Source organism: Scyliorhinus canicula, chromosome 16 (genome assembly GCF_902713615.1).
Source record: "Scyliorhinus canicula chromosome 16, sScyCan1.1, whole genome shotgun sequence".
NCBI lineage: Eukaryota > Metazoa > Chordata > Chondrichthyes > Carcharhiniformes > Scyliorhinidae > Scyliorhinus > Scyliorhinus canicula.
This window is the reverse complement of record NC_052161.1, coordinates 56,495,347-56,516,973: the sequence shown is the minus strand read 5'-3', so window position 1 is coordinate 56,516,973 and position 21,627 is coordinate 56,495,347. Positions and strand designations below refer to the sequence as shown.

At 45.2% G+C, this 21,627-nt stretch overlaps 1 protein-coding gene across 2 annotated transcripts in view; it reads right to left on the bottom strand.

Moving 5' to 3' along the window:
• The window catches only part of plce1 (phospholipase C, epsilon 1), a 526,277-nt gene that overhangs the window by 175,869 nt on the left and 328,781 nt on the right, over positions 1 to 21,627 (bottom strand). For both annotated transcript variants that reach the window (XM_038821511.1, XM_038821512.1), the window contains exon 4: positions 11,173 to 11,489. In XM_038821511.1, coding sequence (XP_038677439.1) covers positions 11,173 to 11,489 — 317 coding nt within the window. The remainder of the gene's footprint in view (positions 1 to 11,172; positions 11,490 to 21,627) is intronic.

Here is a 21,627-nt window from a genome sequence, read left to right as displayed (position 1 = left end):
AGTGAGGTCCACATCCAGTAAAGTTGAATTTAAATGAAAGAGTTAACCAGGACTCCTGTGCTCATCTTTGAACAATGCCCAGGGGACCTTCTACATCCACTCAAACAGTTAACCAAGTGAAAGATCTCATCTAAAAGGGGGCACTTATGGCATGTGTGTTATTCCCTCAGTACTGCACTAAAATGTCAGCCTGAGATCAGATGCTCAAGTGGCCTTAAATTCAGAGTCTTTCTAGCTCAGAAGCAGACATGCACCAACTGGGTCAAGCTGAGGTAGTACATATTGAGACCAGGAAGGAAATGCTTGCCCTAGGATATGTGAACTGGAATAACAACTGAATGATTTCTATACGCAGCATTGCTGACGCTAATCCCAGCTGCTAATCTACTGGAGCTCTGGGAAGATTGCTCATCTACTGGAGCTCTCGGAAAACTGCTAATCGACTGGAATTCTAGGAAGACTGTTAATCTACTGGAGCTCAGGGAAGACTGTTAATCGACTGGAATGCTGGGAAGACTGCCCGTCTTCTGGAACTCTAGGAAGACTGCCCATCTATTGGAGCACTGGGAAGACTGCCTATCCACTGGAGCTCTGGGACGACTGTTAATCTACTGGAGCTCTGGGAAGACTGCTCATTCCCACTTTCAGGATAGTGTATTGGGAACATTGGGTGGGAACCTCTCACCTTTGGTTTATGAGACTGACAGGATATTTTCGAGTTGGAAACCTGACTCACTGATTTTCCACCCAGCAATGAACCTTTCCCATGGTGAACAAATTATTCTCTCACCTCCAGGCTCCTGACTAATTCAGGAGGATGGGTGGTAAGATGTATCCATCTGTCAAGGGATTGGTCTCTAATTAAAGTGGGACCATAATGTGGGGTACCAGGGCTCACCAGCACCTTTAAGGCCACAAATGGGGAGGAGGCCTGAGATGGCTGCCCTCTCGCCTCTCACTCTAACCTGGAGATCTTGGTGTGGGATCTGAGGGGCTGCTTGAAGCGAGCTCTCCCAACCAAGCTGGCAAAGAAGTCAACAGCAACAATGTGGAAGACGTCGGGGGTGATTCTCCTCTCCCCACCGCCGGGTGGGAGAATCGCGGGAGGGACGGGCAACTCACAACACGCCACCCTGCCCCCCCCCACCCCCCCCCCCCCCCCCCCCCCCCCCCCCCCCCCCCCCCCCCACTCGCAGAATTGCCGCTCGCCGTTTTTCACGGCGACCGGCGATTCTCCGGCCCGGATGGGCCGAGCGGCCTGCTGTTCCCGACCGGTTTACGACGGCGGTAACCACACCTGGTCGCTGCCGTAGTGAACATGGGCGCCAGACGCTCGTTTGAGAGGGGAGTGAGCACCACGGCCATGCTCGGGAGGGGACTGGCCCACGATCAGTGCCCGCCGATCGTCGGGCCGGCGTCTCAAAGGGACACACTCTTTCCCCTCCACCGCCCCGCAAGATCAAGCCGCAGGTCTTGCGGGGCAGCAGAGGGGAAGAAGGCAACCGTGCATGCGTGGGTTGAAGCCGTCAGCCGTCGTGATGACAGCCGCGCATACGCAGGTTGGAGCCGGCCAACCTGCGCATGCGCAGCTGACGTCACTTAGGTGCCGCCGTTGCGTCATTCTCGGCGCGCCGCCTTGACGCAAGCATCAAGGCCCGGCGGCCAAGAATAATGGAGCGCTGCTCCTAGCCCCCCGGGTGGGGGTGAATAAGGTGCGAGGAGCGGCCTCGGAGGCTGTCGTGAAACTCGGCCGAGTTCACGACGGCCTTCCTGATTCATCGCGAGAGCGGAGAATTCCGCCCGTCAACTTTAATGTGGGAGAGAAGGAATTCACGGTTTAAAAGGTTCCTAATTGCCTTTTTAATCACCTCAGTTGCTTTACCATCAGAGCCTGTGTAGATTGCCTACAGGTGCTCCGGCTTACTCCCACAGCCCAAAGTTGTGCATGTTATGTGGATTGGCCATGCTAAATTTCTCCTTAGTGTCCAGGAATGTACAATTCGGTGACGGGGTTAGGGCGGTTGGGTGCGCCTGTGTAGGGTGCTCTTTCACAGGGTCATGCAGGCTCAATGGGCTGAATGGCCTCCTTCTGCATTGCAGGAATTATAATTCTATGGTTCTAATGAAACAAAACTGGGTGGAGATGTAAGCTGTGAGGACAACCTGAGAAGCTGCAAAGAGATATAGACAGATTAAGTGAGTGAGCAACAGGATGGCAGATAGAATATAATGTGGGGAAGTGTAAAGTTCTCCCCTTTCGTTTTGTTGTTTGTTGTCTAATTCTTCTCTAGCCTTTTGCATGGAGACTTTTTCTTGAAAACCTGTGAAATTGGAAGTTTACCTCAGGCACATGTTCCCAAGATGGCTAACTCTTCTGCACAGAAGGTATTCTGCCATGTTTCCAGGACACTGTTCATGTCTAAGGGTCTTTTTGGTACCACAAGGTTTTATGGAATCTGTACTTTTCCCCAAAAGTATACCTTCTTTTCTGATACTTCCCTTATATTCCTGAGCTTAAGGAACTGTATGGTCACTGGACGTTTCCTGAGCCAAGCTTTTACTTCACCATTCTCTACTACCCTGTTGCTTTTACAGAACTCTGTCTGTCTCACCAGCTGTATTGCCTTTTCTAAATTGATGTCTTTGCGAGATTGCAATAAGTCTGATAGGGATTAATCAGTAACACCGACTACAATGTGATCATATTAGTTCTGTTTTTACGTCTGTACTCTCATCCTTCAATCAGCCTGTGAAGGTTATTAATAAAAACATTTACTAGTTCACCTGGTTTCTAGACTCTTTTGATAAATTTGGCCTTTTCCAGAAGGGGCGGGATTCTCCCAATGGGCAGCTAAGTGCCGACGCCGGAGTAAAAACAGGAGTGTTTTACTCCGGCGTCGGCGCCCGTTCCAGGACCCAATTCTGCAGCCCACAGGGGGCTAGGACGGCGCTGGAGCGGCCTCTGCCGCCCCAGCTGCCGATCCCGGCCTGAACTCAGTGCAGCGAGGTCCGCGCATGCGCAGTTGGGCCGGCGGCAACTAGCGCATGCGCAGTGGCCTTCTTCCCCGCGGCGGCCCCGATGCCAAATGGCGCAGGGCTACAGGAGCCAGCGCGGAGGAAAGGAGGCCGGGGGGCAGAGAGGCCTGCCCGCTAATCGGTGGGCTCCGATCGTGGGCCAGGCCACTACAGGCCCGAATATTACAGGTCATAGGAATAGAAAAGCAGAATATGTTTTAAAAGGCGACAATTTGAAAATGTTGATGTTCAGAGAGGCTTGAGCCTATTCATACAAGGAATACAGAATTAGAATGCATCGTAAGCAGTTAGGAAGGCAAATGGCATGCCTTTCATGAAGAATCTGGAACCCAGGAAGCACAGTTTCAGGATAAGGGTTCAATCATTTAGGACTGAGTTGAGGAGAATTTCTTCAAAAAGTTGTGAATCTTTGGAGCTCTCAAACCCAGAGAGTTGTGGATGTTCCTTCATCGAACATATTAATGACTGAGATAGGCAGATTTCTGGTACATGATAATCATGGGCTACACTCTTCATATAGATGGAACAAATCAAATTAGCTTTGAGGGCAACATCATACAGTTTGTTTTAGAACAATGCGTTGTGGAACCAACCTTGTGTCTTAAAAGAAGTGGTGGCAGAGATGGTAGATGCATTGTTTGTAATTGTCCAAAATTCCCTAGATTTTGGAAATGTCCCATTTGAATGCAAAACCTCAAATGTAAGGTCCCGCTAAAGAAAGAGTGGAGACAGAAAGCAGGAAACTATAGACTGGTTTGCCTAACATCTGTCATCGGGAAAAGCTATTACTAAGGAAGTAGTATCAGGACTTAGTAAATCATAATATAATCGAGCGGAGTCAACACAGTTCCATGAAAAATAAATCATACCAGAAGACTTCTGTGAGTATTGTTAGAGGGGGATTCGGATTATTTGCAAATTGTGTTAAAGGCCACAATCAATAGACTCCTAATCTCAGCCACAGAAGCTGAAACACGTAAAAAAAGTACAACATGCGCAAGTACAGGTGACTAAATATGAATATTAATTCAATCAGTGGCACAGCTTAGGGACAAGTGTTGCTATTGCATTCAAATTAAACAAATGCAATGTTCAGCAGCATTGGCTCGTACACAGAAACCGCTAAAGCTACATAAAAAATGAGAGCTGTGGATCTTCTCAGAATTCTTTAATATCCTTTTTGTTCTGCTTGCACTCCTGTAAAGATGAGGGAGTACAGAAACCATCAAAGGATCCATTTGAATTATAGCCAGCTGTGCTGGAATGCAGAATCCTGAACCTTACACCAATAATTGGTGTCACAGTCCATGAGATGAAGTCAGGACATTTTGTTTATGGGATTTGGATTGGAGTCCAGCTGAGACAGATAGAAACAAAAAGCTCTATTCTCAATTCAGTACACAAGAAAGGCCATTTATCCTACCTTTGTTAATTTCTGTAGCATAGTGGTTAGCACAGCTGCTTCACAGCGCCAGCGACCGGGTTCGATTCCCGGCTTGGGTCACTGTCTGTGTGGAGTCTGCATGTTCTCCCTGTGTCTGGGATTTCCTCCGGGTGCTCCTGTTTCCTCCCACAAGTCCCGTGCTGTTAGGTGAATTGGACATTCCGAATTCTCCCTCTGTGTATCCGAACAGGTGCCGGTGTGTGGTGACCAGGGGCTTTTCACAATAACTTCATTGCAGTTTTAATGTAAGCCTACTTGTGGACACTAATAAAGATTATTATTAAAACCCCTAAAGTCCACCCAGTTGCAACTGTTTCTCAAAGTAAATTTTGTCTGCACTAAAAATCCATTCCAAATCTTCCACTCTTTCAGGAAAGAATTGCCTTCTAGTGTCAGCCTTAAATTAATCTTTTTTAACCTGTGTCCTCTTGACCTACACTGGTAATTTGGCCTGAAGTATGTTAAAGGAACCGATTGGTTATGAGACTGGACTGAGTTTGAATCCCACCATGATGATTACAATAACAGCCACAACTTGCATTTGTATAGCGCCTTCAGCATAGTAAGATGTTGCACTGCACTCCACAGAAGCATTGTCAATCAAATTTCGGCACCAACCCACATAAGGCGGTTTCCGGGGCGCTGAACAAAAGCTTGGTCAAAGGGTTGTAAGGTTCCAAAGAGCATGTTCAAGGAGGAGGGGGGTGGGGGAGAGGGTAAGGCAATGGAGAGATTTAGCTAGGAAAATGCAAACAGCTTCAAAAGAAGGCACAAGTAAAGAACAGTCCTGAATATTGGCTCACCATCGCAGTTACACTGGACGTGCAGCAAGACCTTGACTCATTGCTACTTCAAATATGTGCCCGTTCTTACAAGGTCTTACAGTTGCATCATATTGTGCAGTTACAAAAGGTATGGCACATGCTCAGTGGTGAATCGTGTGAACATGGCAGCACCTCAAACAATGCTGCGAGAGATTTTTTTTCCCTCTGACATGTTGATGGATGGTGGATTACAATAGTACTATAAAAATATAGGAGCAATTCCTCTAGAAATGACTGAAGACGGCATTGCCATGACCTTCAACTGCAAGAAAATAATGAGGTGAATAGGTGTCGTGTCTTTGAACAGCTTGCTGGAGGCTTCACGTATGTTAAAAGGAGCAGCAATGAGGTAAAAGCTAAAGGATGAACTAATTATTATTGTTCAATTGTAGCAAACCTGAAAAGGACTGATAATAGCAAAGACAGCAAGTCCTATGCCTCATTTTATTCCAAAATTTAACCGACGTTTCGCAGTCAAAATTAGATGAATTGTGTATATCAGACCTTTTCCAGTTTGAACTAAACTAACCGCAGGAGTGGTGCCGACTTTGATACATACCAATGTTTAAGATCTGACTAGATCTGTTATTATTGCTGTCATTGCTTTCCTTACTTCCCCAGTATTTTTCCAGAGAAGGCTATAAAAATCTTTTTACTTGTATCTCTGCATTACAATAATATGACCTCAGAGTTATAATATTGAAACATACACGCACACACAAACATACACATGCACACAAATACACGCGTACATGTACACAAACACATGCCCACTCACATGGGCACGCACACAAACGCGCAAACATATGCATTCAGAAACAAGGATACAAACATGCACAAACACACATGCACAGACAAACATGCACACAAACACATGCACACACATGCAAACACACGCACATGCACACACGTGCACGCACACACGTGCGCAGAAACATGCAGATCAGAGTCTAACTGCATCAGCAGGCTCCAACTGCTATTTTAATCGGGCCTGAGCAGGAATATTCCTTTTCAACTTTCCTTTGTGGGGAATCATGAGGAACATTTAGGTCTCCCCTTCCCCCAAGTTTCCACCCTTCCCTTACTGGGCGATATTGCCTGGAAAGCCCAAATCCACACACTTAGCTGATGGCTGAGGGCCACCCGAATTTCTTTGGCTGGCAGCCTCTCCCTGCTCAGTTCCTGCCTACTCTGGGTGGGAAGTCAGCCGGTGACATGTTAACAAAAGCCTGTGGGATCCCAGTGGGAAAACCGCTGGCAGTTATAATCTCAACACTAGCAAAAATAATATTTGATTTAGGCTCATCACAGCAATGTTAAAAATACTCTTCTCTCCGATGTTTAGGTGAAATTGAGGTGTTAAAGATGTAATGTGCAGCTGCTGAGATAGGTCTACCTCCTAGAAATTTGTTTATAGAAGACTTCCAAATCGTGCATTTCTCTTGGCATGAGTTTTGGTTTGGAGAGCCAAAGCAGAGTTCTAACTGAACAGGCTTTGCTCAACCTTGAAACAGTTAATCTTTTCCGCCTTTCCCTTTCGAGTGCTATTTAATTGTTGAAATTTATAAAATGCTGATAAGACTTGAAAACGGGCCATGAAGAAAAGAGTGGAGGATACAATATATACATTGACTTCCAGCCTGCAATTATCTAGGATAACCGTGGAGACTAAACAGATGTTAACTGTGTATTTCTTCAGAGAACGGAGTGTACTCCTTGACAGCTTCTTGGTGTTGCCGATTCATTTCATGTTTTTTTTAAAGGCTCTTGACTCAACTTTTGACAGCAGGAGAATGATAAAGGTGACCATTTGAATAATCTATTGTGTTTTGTGTTCTTAGAGGCCAGTATGAGGTAACTGTGTTTAGGAAATCCAACTCGGGAACAAAACACACCCAGGGCTGTATCACTTAAATCACTATCTGTCCTGCAGGAGAGATGGGGAGATACTAAAAGCTTGATTTTATTTACTGGGAGCGTGGAAAGAAATGAGAAGAGACTTTGTGCTCCTTTACTAACGGAATTGTAAGTGTTGGGAGGGAGTGGAACGAGTCCATGAGAGAATCACCCAGCATTGACCCCCCAAGCTTGATGGGTTAACAGAACCTTTTCTTGCTCGAGGCTTTATGTTCCGAATTAAAGTGAAGAGTTATGAAACAAGTCAATGGGCTGGATTCTTCTGCCCCAGCCGCCGAAGGACCGTCACTGGCGGGAAGCAGACAATGGGAAAGGCGGGGTTCACCCGTCGCTAGGCGGGCGGGGCCGGAGAATCCTGCTCAATGTTTACGTAATGAAGGGAGTTGTGAGAAAAAATTCTAATTCAGTCAGGTGATGCTTCGTTATCCATAAATTCCCAATTTTGTTGCGTTTGCCCATGAGAACAGTTAAGTCTTATAAAAAATTGTTAGAAAAACAAAATGAAAATCCTGACCACTCCTGCCCTTCAGATAACATTAACATTAATTACAGTTGGATATTATAGACTGATGAAATCACATTGAGTTTGAGTCATGCCGACCCCCCAACTGAGTGCGGTCGTTCAAGGGTTTGTAGCAAGAGTGACCTCATGTCACACAACAGGAAATTTTAATCCTTCCAGAAAAACACAGGACTTTACTTTGCAAACTTCGTCAAAGGGCCAAACATTCTCCCACTTTTAGTTACGGGCATCAAAGATTGACCTGATCACATTGCTACATTTAGCACTTAAAATCCAGATTTCAATCACTTCAAAATAAAAGTGTTTTTTTTTAAAGAAACGATCTACCACTTCCCAATCGGGCAGCAATAAATGAAAGCAAAGAATGACAAGTTCAGGTCTCAGGAAGGTTTTACACTCCATCTGAATTTACACTTCATTGACTTTGATAAAAGAATAAACTCGATGATGTCTCAAACAGGTATGGGGCCAGAACCATTCTCCTCCATTCTTGCTCGGAGAGCAAGGTTGAGTTAAAATCATGGCTTGGTTTTGTATTAGAAAAAAGTACAGAATAAAATTATACTAATAAATTAAAGTGAAAAAATAAAATCAAGACTAAAGTCAAGGAGAGATGACACAATAGTTAGAGCAGAATTCAACATTTAAAAAAAAAATTGTATTTAGGTGGTCATATTACGACAATGAAGCTACGCCTGATATTTGAGTAGTTTCTTTCCTTTAATATTAGTCTTTTGCTGTCATAGGAACCGTTCCGAAAACATACAAACTCATAGGAAACACAGGATTTTTCCCAGGTTCGATAGCAGTTTTAAGTTGAAACCAATTATTTGGCCAAAGATATGTATTTTGACATGAAAATGTAATTAGCAACCCCTCAATGTTTATATTTTCCAATCGCTGCAATTGTACTGCAGGCGCCAACTAGAGTTACTTGAAATGAAAAAAATGAAAATCGCTTATTGTCACGAGTAGGCTTCAATGAAGTTACTGTGAAAAGCCCCTAGTCGCCACATTCCGGCGCCTGTCCGGGGAGGCTGGTACGGGAATCGAACCTTGCTGCTGGCCTGCTTGGTCTGCTTTAAAAGCCAGCGATTTAGCCCAGTGAGCTAAACCAGCCCCTTTATACCACTTTTGTGGTGTAGCACAAAATAAGTTCAAGGAGAAGATACACAGCTCACCTGGAACTTGCAACTATGGCACATAACAACTGCCAAGAAATTGGTAATTAGAAATTCATTACCAAATGTTAGCGTAGTAAAGCAAACAGCAGTAAATCTACAATTTTCCCTTTTGCGAAGCCTCCTCTGTTGTAATTTCAGCAGGAACACTTGTATGGTGCAAGGTACCATTATGAGTCTGACAAACCTTAACTATAAAATATAAACCAAGATTACGGCAAAGTCTAATGATAACAGAGGACAGTAAAGCACAATCTACGATGTTTCAGGGCATCTCTGTTTAAATGAAATATAGACAGGGCAGCACGGTGGCACAGTGGTTAGCATTGCTGCCTACGGCGCTGAGGACCCGGGTTCGAATCCTAGCCCTGGGTCACTGTCCGTGTGGAGTTTGCACGTTCTCCCCGTGCCTGCGTGGGTTTCACCCCCACAACCCAAAGATGTGCAGGTTAGGTAGATTGGCCACGCTAAATTGCCCCTTAATTGGAAAAACATAATTGGATACGCTACATTTTTTTAAAAAAATGAAATATAGACAAGAGCTCTTCAATAGACATTAAGACAACCCAGTTGATCGCCATCACAACAGTCAGTAGGCAACAAGTTTAGCCTCACTCTTTCCTACCAGCTACTGCTCAAAAAGGTAATTGATAAGTGAATGTACTGGCAACTAGCACAGAAAGAAAGTCTTTCAAAAGAAGAGGGATTTGAAAGTCGATCAAAGAAATGTAAGTGAATGCAGCTAAAATACAGGACAAATAATTGACCTATAGTAACTATCAGGAATGTGAAAGATAAATTGAATGGTTAAGGAAAAGCACTAGAAAATTAAAAGAAGAAACAAAATGGCCACAGAATCACGGAATTGTTATGGCACAGAAGGAGTCCATTTGGCCCATCATGTCTGCACCGGCTCTCTAAATGAGCATTATGATTTAGTACCATTCCCCAGCGATACCTTTTCTTCACCCTGGCTTTTCTTTACTTTTTCCTACATGCCCTTCCTTCCAATTAAACCTTCCTTCTGTGTCCTTTATCCTCCATTGTCTTTGCTTAGAAAAATAAATCACCACCTATTTTTAATTCGAGACTTTACTTGGAAAGCATTTGCGTTCAAAGTTGTGGACATTTACTACTATTCATCACTGTGACTTAGGGAAGTAGTAAATGAAGTATGAAAGTACATAGCGTTTTGCTTAGTAGAGTACAGCAGGAAGATACCAAATGCATACCTTAACAAAACAGTATTATCATGCCATTCTCTTAATCCCCTGGGCACATCGTATCCAAGCAGACATCACCAGGAATAATGAAATGAAAATCGCTTATTGTCACAAGTAGGCTTCAAATGAAGTTACTGTGAAAAGCCCCTAGTCGCCACATTTCGGTGCCTGTTCGGTGAGGCTGGTACGGGAATCGAACCGTGCTGCTGGCCTGTCTTGGTCTGCTTTAAAAGCCAGCTCTTTAGCTCAGTGTGCTAAACCAGCCCCTAGTGCAGCAGCATGAGTACAGGGTAAAGACAAAGTCCTCAGAAGCAGCTCAAAATACACATCAAACCAACAGAACATTCTATCTACGCCCCTCCTGACGTTCTTTTCCAGTGAAGGCCAATTACACATCTTGAGTGTTTTCAACTTGTCTTACGTTTTCACTTTACTCGTCAGTAACTCGTCGTGAGTCCATGTTGGCAGACATTTGTAGATGGGATAAGCCTTTCCCTTACTCCCAAAAATCTACCAACACTCACACATCAATAACAGACACTTTGGCAAGGTGCAGCGGTTAACGCTCACTGATGGAAGAAGCCAGTTACATTGAGATTGGGTGAAAAAGAAACAATTGCCGAGAGAAGTATTGAAAAAAGTAAACCCACCATTTATTACGCTTCTAAGTTTTTACATTCTTTATATGTATATAGCATGCAAACAATGTTAGTTTCTTTTTCATTCATAATGATGATTAAATGTTTTTGAGAGAAAATAATTATCACAAAATGTGCTATGACTTGGAATTTCTGGAAAGCTACACCACCTTGGCTTTACTGAACGAGCATTTGAGACCCAATCACCAGCATCAATGGAGACTCCATCACAACCAAGAAAATGTTTTTGAGGTGGAATGGAAGCACTTGCAAGGAAATCCCAGGTCCTTCAAGTGCTGAAACTTTCAACAGCAGTAAGTCAAATTTGATCAATTGGCCTCAGCCAGCTGGACCTCTGTTGATGTAAAAGTTCAGCATCAACTTACCTCATTAAATCTTGCCGCCAGATCTTCAATCGCATTGTGATCCCCATTTTTGTTGCTGAGTACAGGTGCCGATGAGGAGGTCTTGAGCGGGGGCGACCTGCTGGCACAACTTGGATTTGCCAAATCCCTGGTCAGAAAACAGAGGTAGTCAAGTGGTAAAACCTTGCGATAGAGTTCCTGCTCCTGCTCGGTGAGAATACTGGCAATCTCTTCAGGGAATTGGATCAGGTGTCGCAGGTCTGCCAGCTCCTTGCTGATGCCAGCCACATTGGATGGCAGGGTGCTTGTGCCAGCCATGGTGATGCAGAGTTGCCGCTCTAGAAAATAAATAAAGTTTGCGTTGAACTCCATCATCTGGATATACGGTACAGAACAATAAACACCTGAAGCGTCCATTCAACCTCAATCGTAAGGTATTAAATATCGCTCAAGCGAAAAATCACTCAATGTGGCCTGAAATCTAACAGTGTATTGTGAAGCAGAAAAGAGTGTGAATACACATTCAAACACACACAATGCAGTAATTATACAGTTTAGCTACCTTCCCCCTCCAAGGTCTAACAAACATCGAGACACTTTATAACAATTCAAGTATGGCAATATATGTAAAGTACCTCAACATCAAGGTGAAACATTTCAAATTAAATATCAATGCAGAAATACAGCAACATAGTGGTTACGTTGCTGAGCTAGCAATCCAGACGCATGGCCTAGTCATCTGAAAATTGATTTCAAATCGCACCATGGCAACTGGACGAATTTGAATTCAGTTAATTAAGTGAGGTCTGGAATAAAATGTTAGTATCAGTAATAGGAACAGTGAAGCTACATATAGTTAGAAAGAAAATACACCAGCATATTAATATCCTTTAGGAAATGAAATCTGCCATCCTCACCCAGTTCCATCTATGTGTGACTCCAGACCCTGATGTGGGTGACTCTTAACCTCCCTCGAAAATAGCCGACAAACCAGGTTGTATTCACGAAGGTTGCTCACCTCTACCTTCAAGGACAATTAGGGATGGGTATTGATTGCTGGCCATGCTAACAACTCCCACAAATCATGTGAATGCATTTAAAAAAAAATAGCAATCAAATTTGTGCAATTTAATCTTTCTGTGCTCCCAATAGCCACCTGGGATGAACAAATAAAGTAACTCCACATTATTACAAAGTTAGCTACCAAAATAACCTGTTCGGTGATGTCAGATGACCCCAAAGTGAAGTGAGGAGAGCGAGGCCTCTTCACAAGAGAGGTCTGATTTCAAAGCCCAGGGTGTGGTCTGAACAGAGGCTTTAATACACTTACAATAGAGCCAGCCTATTCGTCGTTGAACTTCAGGTGCACTGGCAGGCTGGCTCTAAGGCACTGATCTTTATACATTGGTCCCAGGGGGAGGAGTCCTGGGCGGAGCCCAGGGAGGAGCCCAGTAGAAACTCTCGCGTACTCCCAGAGCGACTCCCCCTGGTGGTCGGATAGTGCAACTGCACTTACAATGGGTAGATAACGAACATATATACATGGAGTGATATTGGCAACTATATATAGTGTGAATCACATTCACCACACTTTTGTCATCTCAAATGTAAAGAGTTCTAAAGATCAGGCCCAAAGCGTTCTTGCTTCAGAGCAAAATGCACAAACTGTACTACCAACTGAAACCTCCCATCTAGAGGGTGATCTTCACGGTTCTGCCGGCGATGTCAGATTCTTTTCTGGAGGATTTGTAATTCTTTTTGAGATAATGAGATACCAGTGTGTGGGCTTTCATCCGGCCGCGTTGCACCCAGCGCACATCCCGCTAAATGAGATTCGTGCTGTGCACCGAACGGAGCATGATCCTCTTCGCCTGACTCAATGTGAGGGCATGCACCAGATTAGCATATTTAAATAAGCATTAAAATATGCTTGCTCAGTGTAAAGCTGGATTCTCTCGGTAAACCCCAATCCCGCTCTCCCCCCCTCCCCTTACTGGCACAGCTGAGGCCGGCGGGTTTCACTACCGGAAACCAGATGCAATGACCACGCTGGCACGCGCGGAGGCCATTGGAGCCCCCAAGTGGTCGGGAAATAGCACTGCCAGGGTGCTAGGTTGGCACTGCTCATGTGCAGGGGATACTGCCAGGGGGGCAGAGCCAGAGGGAGACACTGCCTGAAGGGGGTGGCATGAAAGGGAAGTGCATGAAGTATGGGGTATTTGGCGACCCCATAGCACGGTGTCGCTCACCTGGTTGGCAGAGTGGGGGGGGAGGGGGGGGGCTGCACTAGTGCTGGCAACTTAGGGGGTTGGGTCTGATGCCGGCTAGAGGTGGAGTGGCGGATCTTTGCCGGCAAGAAGGGGGTGAGGCTTGAAAGGAGACCCTATGTAGGGCCCCGATGCCAGCGAGCGCAATGAGGGGGTTGATGCTGGCGAGGATGGTGGGTGTGGGGTGGCGAGGGTGGGCACTGAGGCTCAGATGCCTGCAATGCTGGGCTTGCTAGTGCCTTCGGGTCCCACACAAAATTTTTTCAGCGGGTTTCACTCCTGGTGCCAAAACAATTACTTAAGTGTGGGACAATTGCAATGGGAATCATAGCAGAATAGACCCCAATTTAGAAAGCCAAAAGTGTTGCTGGTATTTTGCACTATATGCTTGCATTTTATTGGCTGTTCTGGGCATTGTTTTGGTCCCAAAATAGTATCCATGATGCATGTGCGCCTTTCTGGTACAGTCTGTGCCAGATGCCATTTTGATGAGGACATTAGTACAGATGTCAACAATGTGCACTGGATCTTGCTGGGTGGCAGTAGTCCCATACTGGACCGGGGGAAACCCTCCCTCAGCTGTTTGGGGAAGCACTGGCTAGATCCTATGGCAATCTAGTAGTTAACAAGCTGTCGTTGGGACTCCTGTCCCTTTAAGGGACGCGGTTGTGCCTTCAAGAGCTATCAGCTGACTGGACGATTGGCGAGCTGGCAACTCTTAGGTCCCAGCAGCACCACCAGGAGTGGTGGTCACCAAGGGAGTGCATTTAGCTGCAGAATTCATCAATGAATGTCCGCCTCCTAGCAAGGTAGGTAGGGTCGAGGGGTCACGAGTACAAGATCTGCATGCCCTGCCACAGGAGCTAGGGTTAGTGACCAGGGATGTACAGGTTAGGTTGTGGGTTAGAGCGGGGGAGTGGGCCAAGGTAGGGTACTCTTTCAGAGGGTCGGTGGAGACTCGATCGGTCGAATGCCCTCCTTCTGCACTGTAGGAATTCTATTCCATTAGCTGCTTGCATTCGAACAAATGGGCTTGGGTTAATCGCACATTGTGATTCGCCTGACCGTTTTTGAGCCCTATCCAATTTTTCTCTCTCTCGGTTTGAATCCCGAGACTTTTCTGTTGCCCCAAATCTCCTGCACTTTTGCATTCAATTTCTACTCCCATTTCTCAGTGTGCCTCCCAAAATACGTTTCCACACACCTTCCCCACATTAACTTTTATCTGCAACCTGAATATGTCAAATTCTACTAAATTTACTATATTGTTAATTGACAAATTACCTACATCTATATCACTGGCAAGAATCAACATTGCTCTTTGTATGGCCTAGTCCAGATAATCGGAATATCTTGAGAAAAATAATGAACCAACTGTGATTACTGCCCTGGGTGTACAACATGCTCAACTCTTTCTTTCTGGTTTCTATACGAGTCCGCCTGATATTTTCAGGGAGCATTTTGGAGCAGGATGCAGGGTCCAATCCATGACATTGAGACAGGACTTTATCCCAGGAATGTCCCATTCCTGACCCCAAGGTGAAGTGAGGAGAGAGCGAGGCCTCTTCACAAGGGAGGTCTGATTTCAAAGCCCAGGGTGTGGTCTGTTCTGTGGTCCCGTGGACAGTGTGGCTGATCCAGGAGCCTTTATGTGGGGGTCGTGGGCTGATGGTGGGAAGCTTGGGGGAGCACGGGGGTTGGTATAGGAGGGGAAGCCCTCCTACTCTTCATGGCCCACCTTACCTTCTCCCCAAAGGTGTGCTCACCTTTGTTCAAGTTTCCAGAGGCTAGGGAAACCCGCTCAGACACTCTAAAACCAATGAAGCAGGTTAAGTCAGAGGCTGCCAGGGGCTGTTCACCCACTCCTAGCCCCGGCACTATAAAAAACAGAAATGGGGGGATTGAGATCAGGGCTTAGATGTTTAACCTTTTAACTTCTGACCCAAAACCAGCCCATGGATACTAAAATTCTCCCTATAAAGAAGGATGCGATTAGGTAGAAAAGTTTACTTTAGATTCTTCTGTCATCTCAAATGTAAAGAATTCTAAAAATCAGGCCCAAAGCGTTCTTGCCTAAGAGTAAAATGCACAAACTGTACTATCAATTGAAACCTCCAATCTAGAGGGTGGTCTTCACGGTTCTGTTCAATCTGCCGTGCTAATTACTGTTCTGCAGCAGTGTGACAACGGCCCCTCAGTCATCTCTGTCATCCATACCAACCAACGGCTCAATAGCAGAGTGCTTGTTTGTGACAACACTCAGTTATTCTGCCACAAAGCAAACCTGTTATCTATTGTGTGGCGTGCACTGTGGAAATAAATACGGAAATGCAAAGCTGCATTCACGAGTAAGGGTAAAATATTTGGGACAGAAAGGCTAAGCTAGGCATAAAAATGAAAATAATTAGCTTGTAAAGCGTTGTTCAGAGATGAAAGTCTATTTTATGAAAAAAACAATTTGTTTAGGAATTAAAGTGCTTTAAATGAGATCAAGGTATAAACGTGTGCGAGAAACTGAGTGGAATACCAGAGAATCAGTACTTCAATTCCCCTCATTCGGCTTCCAATTTATGTCAATTGGATTCAACTTAATTCAATGCAAAGTGATTAATTTCACAGATGATTAAAAAAATGCAACGGGGTGGGGTACACTTTTGGGTGCTGGAGTTTGTTGGGGCCGGGGAAAGAGGCATAGGCACAAATAGAGTTTGAATCAGGAAGCAGCCAGGAATCTTTTACCTATAATATCGGCAGATGGTGGGGGCTAATGGTACTTGAAGTGACTACAAACAGATGCACATTGGATTAAAAAATTGCAATCTACATACATAAATGGCTAAAAATGAGGTTGGAATCGCGGAGCGTGAATGGACTCAGAACTTAACAAGCTAGCTTTTTTTCTGTTTCCACCTATTAAATGAACCGAGTGCAAACTGCAAGATGGCAACTATCAGCTCGCATCAAGCTACAGTCACATCAGCTCCTAAAACCTGTCACAGTAATGAGAGAAGAGGAGTCTACCAGTGATTGGTTAGTATACAATGCAGCGGTTAAGTGGCCTGGTCACCTCCAGAAAATGTCACATGCTTGGCAGGATAAGCGCCTGGAGGACGTGACTGAAACCCGTAATGGAGAGCACTAAATTATGTTGCCAAATCAGTGGACCATTTGGTGGACCAACACACTTGGCTGAAGCTGTATACTGCTCTAGTTAGACCAGAGGTCAGAGGCCCCATTTCCCATGCAGGTACAGGAAAAACTTTCAAGTTGAACAGTACTGAGGCCGGAGCGTTCCAGCCCTCGCAAGGTGGAGGCGGCTCGCCATTGGCCATCAGCGGGATCTTCCAGTCCCGCTGAAGTCTACGAAGTCCACCGGAAGATCCCACCTGTGGGAAGGGCCTGAAAATCCCTGCCCTGAAGGTCAGTTGTAAAAGATCTGGAGATTTTTAGCCTTGAAATAAGAAATATAAATTCAGAGGGACTTTTTCAAATTTATACGATACTCCTTATGGGGAATTAACGGTCAAGAGGATAGAATGGTAAAGTGCAGTCAATGTAGAAGATCAGTCATTATCATGTTGAATAGCAGAACAGGTTTGAGGGGGTTATATGGTGGACTTCTGCCTCTATTCCTTATGTTCTGCTGACAAGTTATTCAGAATAGTGGATTATAAAATCAAGGCTGAAGTTCAAAAGAATCCCTTCACAGGGGAATCAATTAACGATATTTCCAGGCAGAACAGTGGAAGCAAAAACCTTAAAAGGGTTGTTGGATGATGCGATGGGTCAGCTCCGTATTTTCTTTTTGAACAGATGATTTAAAATGAGCCACACAGTCTTATGAAAATGAAATGAAATGAAAATCGCTTATTGTCACGAGGAAGCTTCAATGAAGTTACTGTGAAAAGCCCCTAGTCGCCACATTCCGGCGCCTGTCCGGGGAGGCTGGTACGGGAATTGAACCGTGCTGCTGGCCTGCTTGGTCTGCTTTAAAAGCCAGAAATTTAGCTTGGTGAGCTAAACCAGCCCCTATCATGTCATGTGAGGCATAAGCTGTTTTCAACAGTTTTATTGCTTCTCTAAATGGCTCACAATGGCAAAGCGACCTGCTTTGAAAAACAAACAGAGCCACATCACCTCACTGCCAGCAACGGCAGCACCTCCAGCCATGTAATACAGCCTCAATGCTGGACCAGCCTACCGCAGCTGCTGAGCCATTAGCTCAATGACGATTAATGAATCATTGCAGTTTCAACAACGGCACAAACTTGGCGTTTTAAGGCACTGATGAGGGACAATTTTTTGTTGCTCAACTTTAAAATATGGGGCTAGATTCTCCGATTCTGAGGCGATGTCCTCAAGCTGGTGTGGGAACGGTGGCGTTTATAACTGAACATTCGGCGCAAAATGGCCATCGATCCTCCGTTTGGCTGGGGGCTAGCAGGCACGCTGCATAAAGCACCCGGAACTAGCTGCCGATACGGTCCAAAGAATTGCTGTTGCCTTGGCTGTGCATGTGCATCGTGGCTGCCTGTAGCGGCTGCGCAACGTGGCACTGGCCATGCGCGGACCCAGCCTGCAAAATAGTGCCGCTCCTTTGGCCGGCTCGCGAGCGCTGGACCGCCCCCCTGACAGTGCCCCCAGCCCCCTGACAAAGTTCCCCCTGTCCGTGGATTGGCCCTCTCCCGACGGTGGCGGCACTGGACTGAGTCCGCAGCCTCCACGCAGAGTTCCTGACGGATGATAGCACACGCGAGCGACGCCATCGGGAACTCAGCCTGTCGGGGGCAGAACATCAGAGGGTGGGCCTCAGGCAACATCCTGAGGCTGTTGATACTGTGCGGCGTACAAGTACGCTGCTTTGGAGCGGGCAGCGGGTCCGATTCCCGCGCACTCTTTCTCCCTCCGCTGCCCCGCAGGATAAGTCTACGGGGCGGCTGAGGGGCATTACGGACCGCGCATGCGTGGGTCTGACGCATATGCGCGGATGACGACATCCGCGCATGCGCGGGTTGGAGTCGTCCAATCCGCGCATGTGCGGCTGACATCATCATATGCGTCAGCCGTTGCTAACTTTGGCACGCGGGCTTAGCGAAATTCGTTAAGACCGCGATGCTGTAGGTCACGGGGCCGCGATGCTAGCCCCAACCGGGGAGCAGAATTGGGTCCCGGGAGGGGGTGCGGAGGCTGCCGTGAAACACGGCTGTTTTCGTGGCAGCCTTCACGACTCTCCGCCTTTGCGGAGAATCGCGCCCAGTGTGTATGCTTTGAAAGTAAATTCCCACCAATCCCAGTATACTTGCTTAGCATAACTAGAGAACATCATTGCACAAAACTAACATATTTATCTACGGAATAAAAAATATTGAGTTGTGTATTACTGTGACAGGGCTATAGCCCATGGCCAATCAAATGTTAAACTCCCCTATATAGATAAAATATAAACAGATTAATAATTACAAATGTGGAAGAAGAGAATATTAACTTGCTGGTGACTAGGTTGAGTATATAAAAAGAATCCTTGTTCATTTTGTCCACACAAATATTGAACCACTGACTCTTATAAAACTCTTTGTAGGAGTCTGAAGAACACCATAGAAAGAGGGGAACAATTGGAATTTAGCTTTTAAGAACTTAAACATTCACATTAGGGATACATTTGACAGAAAACTCCTTTAGTGCAGGAGAAGATAGTGGCAACTTTCTTTTGCAAGTTGTTTATCATGCAAGTTGTTTTCACTGTAAGTAAAAACAACTTAAGCACACAACGAGATCTAATCTATTTTTGAGAATACTGTCAAGATTAGCAGGCAACCTCTCGCAACAGAATGAAACAGCCTTTATCCATTTTGTTAAAAGAAACAGAGAGACATTGGCAGAGTGAATAGGTGTGACGAGTGCAATTGATAATACTGAGCTATCCAGATCGCCGCTTGAAATCTGTCTCGGCTGATAGTAATTGTTTTTCTGTATTGTAGAAACACAGAGGGAATGCTACAGAACACAAAATGTGCAGGACTCCAATGATAATTTTAAAAAACTTGAAGAATTAAAATGTTTATAAAAAGAAATAAAAGATTAAACTTAAATACACAAACCTTACAAAGTAACCCCCATAATGCTTTATTAACGGTGCACAATTTATCTATCTTTTTGGTGACAGTTCTTATGGATTTGGGAAACAGTACCCAAAGTGAGAAATTGCTTTCACTTTAACAGAAGTACAAGCTGTGACTTCCCAGAACAAATCCATGCTGATGTTGTTTCCCGTTGGGAGATGTTCAAAAACCTTTCTCGGGACAAATATTCTCCTGGGCCAAATTTGAATTGCTTTCTTCAATTAAAAGATCACACAGCTTTGTCGCACATTTCAAAACCCAGGAGCTGCCCTGACAGCAATGAACAACAGCTAAAAACCCACTTTCATAAATAGCTTTTCACCCTCTTCATCTTAGTTCGCCACTTTCTTTAAATATCCCTTTGAAAACTCAGAAGACTCTTTCATGTTACTATTTTACCTCTATTTCGGGTCAATAAAGTTTAAAATGCCTGCCCGAGACTCCTTTGAAATGTAACAGCTATAAATCAATTTCAAAACTTATCCTCAAATGCAAATTTCAGACCTACTCTGTTTCCTTCTATGTTAAGACCCACCATAAGGCCTCAATGCAAAATGCAAGAAGATAACACCTTTAGCCTTTGATGCCTTAGAATCTACAGACAACCTGCCTCCGACAACCTCACCCTGAGCACCCACGGACACAGCTTACCCTTACCTACAGAGTATACATAAACACAGAAATATAACATGTACACATATCATCACAATAGGGAATTACAATGTGAATTTCAGATCAGACCAAAATATTGCTGCTGAAACAGCTAAGTGGGCACATCTGCCTATATTGCATAGGGAATGATGTTTCTGGAGCTATTGATGCAATGATGTAATTATCTTTATATGCATGTCAGATTCAATCTGTGGAACAGGAAAAGGGATAAACATTGCATTTATAATTTAATTGCATGCAGAAGAATCTCTCCGACCCATTTTCCACCCAGATCAGTTTGAGTCTCAGAGCTGTCTGACACTTTTAGAACAATTTCTACAGGTGGAATTTTCTGCCCCTCGCAGCGTATTTTCGGGCGGCGAACGGCCATTGACTGGCAACGGGATCTTCCAGTCCTGTCGTGCATTCCCCGCACTCCATGCTGCGGGGAGGGGAAGGGGGCGTCCGCCATCAACGGGACTGGAAGATCCCACCAGCAGGAAGGACTGGAAGATCCTGCAGTTTGTTTTCTTTCCTTTCTCAATGTCCATTATGAATGCCTATGACTATATGTGTAATGGAGCGTGCCTGTATAAACTTGACAAATAAGCAATTGCAAACTCGTATTGTGGTGGTGCTCACAGACATATTAAATGGGCCAGAAACTGCTGCAAGAGCAAAGGTGAGCTTCAAGCACATGTGGTTCTCAACATGCAAATCGTCTAGTAACTTCTGGCAAGGAAGTGATATCCTGAGAATTGTGAAACGCTGCCAATCGCTGGCCACTTTGCACCCCTTCACAGTTAAAATTAGGCTTGTACTTACCAGTTTGAATGCATTAAAATGACAAGAGATACGTTCTTGTTATACTATTCAACCTCTTTGGACCAGAAAGGAAACAATTGGAGCACTGGCTCTCATTCTGGTGGATAATAAATTGCATAGATCTTTAAAAGTTTTAAATTTTCTTATTTTTGCTTTCCATTTCCTTTTCTCTCTGAGTGGATGAGAAAGAAAAGCAATGGACGCATGATTTTCCAAATTGGGCTTGCAGCTTGTGAGATAGCTCACCACAAGAGAGAAAACTCTGAAGATTTACACTTAAACCTGTGTCCATACCTACGTAATTTGTACCAATGAAAAATAAGGGGCAGGTTTCTCCGTTTCAGCAGCTAAGTGCTGACGCCAGCGGAGCATGTGTGGTCTATTCCGACTCAAAATTCTGCATGAAACCCTCACCAATTCTGGGAATGGTGAGGGGCTAGCACCGGCGCCAGGTGAAACTCCCGTCTCTCGCACTGAAAACTGCCAGAGAATGGCTGGGTCCCTGGCCACACATGCACTCGGCTAATAACCTGCAGCGGTCGCATCGTAGAACATGGTGCTGGCCGTGCGCAGACCTAACCTGCCAACCACGACCCCACAGCGTACCCCTGGCC